The following is a 4,380-nucleotide window of genomic DNA, read 5'->3' on the forward strand; positions in this document are numbered from 1 at the left end:
TGTAAACAGGCAGATCCCTATGAGTCCAATCTAGTAGTGAGACCCTGAACACGCTGTAGACCCTTCCCTAAAATAAATAAATAAAATTATGTAGAAATAATATATACATATTCAGTTAATTTTTGTAATTCTCAGTAAATATTCTCATAATTTTAAAAATATGATCCTCCAGTGTATTGATAAATACTATGATATTGTGTCTTGGGTTTGTTTTAAAATAAAAGGGGTTGTATTAGAAAGTATAAATAAAGGATAATAATACAAAGCTGGGTATGTGTTGATAATTGCTAAAGGTGAGTAATGGTGGATTCCTTATTCCATTTTCTCTACATTTGTGTAAGCTTGAAGCTTTCTATAAAGTGATTTCTTCTCTTTTAAAGAGGAAAAAATCAAACAAGAACAAAGACAATAACAAAGCAACATAAAACAATAAAAATGGTACAGAATTTCAAAACAGGAACATAAAATTAACAATGCTTATTATACTGCATATTGTTATCATCAAATTCGTTGCTCATATTAATTTAAACAAATGATGAACATTTTATAAATGCCATTTGTTTTAGAGGAGCTTTTTCATCTGGATTTCTAGGATTTCATATTCAAACCCAAAATTTGTGATATGCAAATAGTTTAAATAGCCCATGAATAAAGCCTGTGTTCAGTCCCTTCCCCAGGCCTTTGGCCAGTCCTCATTTTAACTGTATTTCCAGCAAACACAAAGTCTTTTACATTGAATTCATGGCTCAAATTTATGTTGTGCTTTGTATACCCAGGATGTGTTCTTCATCTCAAATATCTACTTGTACCTTCTATTTTTGTGGTTCAATGTTTATCTGAATTCTGACTTGCAAACTTCATGAGAGCTGAGATGAAGTCCTCTGTGCCCCCTACTCTAGCTCTTTACCACTGACATGTACTTAGGCACACAATGCATATTTAATGATTGTTAAATAAATGAATTTTAGAAATTCTGTATCTATTGTGAGGCCTAAGTTTACCACGTTTGGAGATACCTGGTGCTGCAGTTTGAGTGAGGGTAATGTCTGGTAAGGTCCTTATGTTCATGGTGTGGTGCCCAAGGTGGTACTACTGGCAGGTGATGGAAACTGTGGGAGGTGGGACCTTTTGGGAGGTCATGGGTCATAGTCTTAAGGGGTCCATGGGGCTTGAGTGTTTCTCTTTCCTCCTCCTTCTTCTCCTTTACTTTCCCGCTCTCCTCCCCACCCTCTCTTGTTCCAGTCCTCCTTGCCCCTCTCTGTGTCACAGTTTGTGTCTAGATGTCCACCCACAGCCTCAGGCAGTCGTAGGCAGTGCATTTGGGATCGAGGCTGTATGACGCTGGGATGGAGGATGTGAGGCTGGGATAGATTCATGGTGTGATGCTAGATGAAGGGCTAAGTGCTATCCCCAAGGGCAGGTAGCCTGATAAAATATGAGGACTGAAAGAGTGAGTGTCATCCTTGTCACTTGTTCCTGCTGCCTTCTGCCTGCCCTGCTTTGCCATGGACCGTTTCTGCAATCCCATCTATCACGCCACTCTCCTCAGAGCCTGCCATGTATGAAGTGACATCTCTCAAGCTGTGAGCTGCATACTTCTTTTTTCCCTTAACTACAGGTGCCAAGTGCTGCAAGTCAGCAACAAGAAGAGTTACTAAGACACCCAAGGACATGAGCGCAGGGTCGAGACACACTGGCTAGAGATGCAATCGCTGGCCCGCAGTATGCGCTGCCTGTTTTGCCACCCACACTACATGGTGATAAACCCAAGGGGTGACATCAACAAGCTCGCACTATGCCACTGTTTGGACTTTCACCCTAAAACTACGTGCTAAATAAATATTTGCTGTTTAAGAGTTAGCTGCCTCAGGACTTTTGTTGTAATAAAACAAAGCTGTCTAATACAGTTGAACATCTTGAATAAAAAAATCTACACTTTTCCATTGCTTAAATTATTAACAATGATAACATTTTAAAAATGATTTTGGAAGGACAAATGTTCATACGCCATACAGAAGGTTTTCTTTCAAGCATTTACCACACATTTGAGAAAAGCATCTATACCTAAAGATTTCAGCTAGTGTGTTATTTTAATCCAAGTCAAATCTTGTTGAGGTAGTCGTGTCTAACATAGGTGCCGCTGCTTCCTGCGACAAGATTGGATTCTTCTGTGAAAAATTTAAGCACATGCCTCTCATGAAGTATAATCTACACACTGTTCCATGGATTCATGATTTAACACAGAACTATAGTCCCGAGACTGGACCAATGAAGCAAAAATCAAAATATTGATTTCCCTATGGTTGATATAATAATACCATAGGCTAGTCAATGAGACATCAATTATCTATTTATCTGAAAGAAATAACACTCCAATAACTAATTTCAAAAACTCCCCTTTCTTTGGTATTAGGAGAAAAATTTCCTTTTTTACATTAATTTTATTGAGAAAGAAATAGCAGTGAGATTGTTTCAAAACAGGTTAGTAGGACAGTTACAATAATAATGCATTGCATATCGTTGTGTTCATAGTAGTTATTCATAATGCAAGATGCAGACATAATATCTTGTCTAAACACTATTAGTTCAAAACTTTCTTCTCATTGAACTAATAGAAAGTAGCTGTATATCTATGCTAACGATTTTGTATATATAGATTTTTTTCACTGTAAAATGGTCCTTCACTTATATCCCCCTTTTCGTTTACTTTTGTCAGAGATGGGTATTCCATTGCCATTTGTATACTGTAGGTGCATGAATTCAGAAAAGTAATCCAATATAGTTCAGGAGTCCATAATAGTAGTGGGTTATCCACATGACTGGCAATGTCAGAAGTTGTTGCAAAATTTATTTTAAAGGAAACATTGTAATTTCTCTGTCTCTCAAAATATGTTGCAAAGAGAGCATGGTAAACTATTTCATTGACTAGGCTCTGATGCACAGGACTTGTCAGATAGCATATATTATGTTTCCCAGTCAGAGGAACGTAATACATTTATGTTACATTTAGAAGCAAGAAAAAAATAGCAGCCTAAAACATGAGAAGTTTAAATTTTTTGACCTCAAGCAGTTTTGTTTTCCTCTTCTTCTCCTCCCTCTTCCTCTCCCTCTTCCTCTTCCTCTCCCTCTTCCTTGTGTGCATGTGTGCGTGCGTGCACACACTATTGGGGACGGTACCCAAGACCCCATCCATGCCAGGCAAGCACCCCGTCATGAGCTACACCTTTTCCGTGTGTGTGTGTGCGTGTGTGCGCGTGTGTGCGCGCGTGCACACGCTGTTGGGGACGGTACCCAAGACCCCATCCATGCCAGGCAAGCACCCCGTCATGAGCTACACCTTTTCCGTGTGTGTGTGTGTGCGTGTGTGCGCGTGTGTGCGCGTGTGCACATGCTGTTGGGGACGGTACCCAAGACCCCATCCATGCCAGGCAAGCACCCCAACATGAGCTACACCTGCAGCACCCACAGTGACTTAACCACTGCAGCTTCTCTGTCAGAAAATGAAGATCACTTTGCTGTTCCTTATTGTTTGGCAAGAATTTGTATTTTATTCACAAAGTATGTTCATGAAATATCTTGTGGGTGACAATAAAATATCATAATGCTATCTTCTTTTGAAGCCATTGTTCTGGAATGAACATTAAATTTTAGACAAAGAAATAAATACATTTTTACATAAACATACTTTTTGCAATATAAAACTAAAGCATTAAAATGTAAGATAACAGCTTAAAAGCAATTTATATGGTATAACATAATACATGTTATAAAAATAATATGCTGCTCTTCCTCAGGTAGCCACAGAAAAAAGCAATAGAGACAAATAAGCTAAATGAAATGAAATAAAAATAAAAATAAAATAGAAAACTGTTGCTTACTTGCAGATGCAGAGTGAAAGAGCTCGCTGGCCTCAGGTTCTGCGGCTGGTTCTTTGTGGTCTTTTGACCCCTGCACCCTGCTCTCCTCTTGGCTCGGAGGTACAGACACTCCTACTGGGTTTTCTCTGCCAACTGAAATTAAGATTGTAAATGATGCCATCATGGCCTTCTTCTCAGCACACTCGCCATATGTTCAGCTATGCAAGTTTAAACCTTCCCATAGTTTCCATTTCGATACCTACTCAGATTTTCTTACACTGCATTACAGTTACCAGAAAATGACTTTTCTTCTTACCAGCAGGCTATGCATGGATGCTCTTCCCATAAAACCTCTTCGTTGATTTGAAAATCCAAGCAACGATTTAACATCATGATATAAATCCAATAACCAGGGAACATACTGAGTCTGGCTCAATCACAGGACACACGCAAAAGCTCTGTGGATCTGCGGCAGCAGCCTATCCCACCACAGCAGAATGGAGGCAGACATGGGATGTTATGG

At 39.2% G+C, this 4,380-nt stretch overlaps 1 protein-coding gene across 1 annotated transcript in view; it reads right to left on the bottom strand.

The window, feature by feature from the left end:
- LOC111817301 (lipoxygenase homology domain-containing protein 1-like) overlaps positions 1 to 4,038 on the bottom strand; it is a 57,645-nt gene extending 53,607 nt beyond the window's left edge. The window contains exon 1 of the mRNA XM_023717688.1: positions 3,879 to 4,038. Coding sequence (XP_023573456.1) covers positions 3,879 to 4,038 — 160 coding nt within the window. The remainder of the gene's footprint in view (positions 1 to 3,878) is intronic.
- Positions 4,039 to 4,380: the final 342 nt, after the last annotated feature.

Source organism: Octodon degus, unplaced genomic scaffold (assembly GCF_000260255.1).
Source record: "Octodon degus isolate 3935 unplaced genomic scaffold, OctDeg1.0 scaffold00054, whole genome shotgun sequence".
In the NCBI taxonomy this organism is placed as follows: Eukaryota; Metazoa; Chordata; class Mammalia; order Rodentia; family Octodontidae; genus Octodon; species Octodon degus.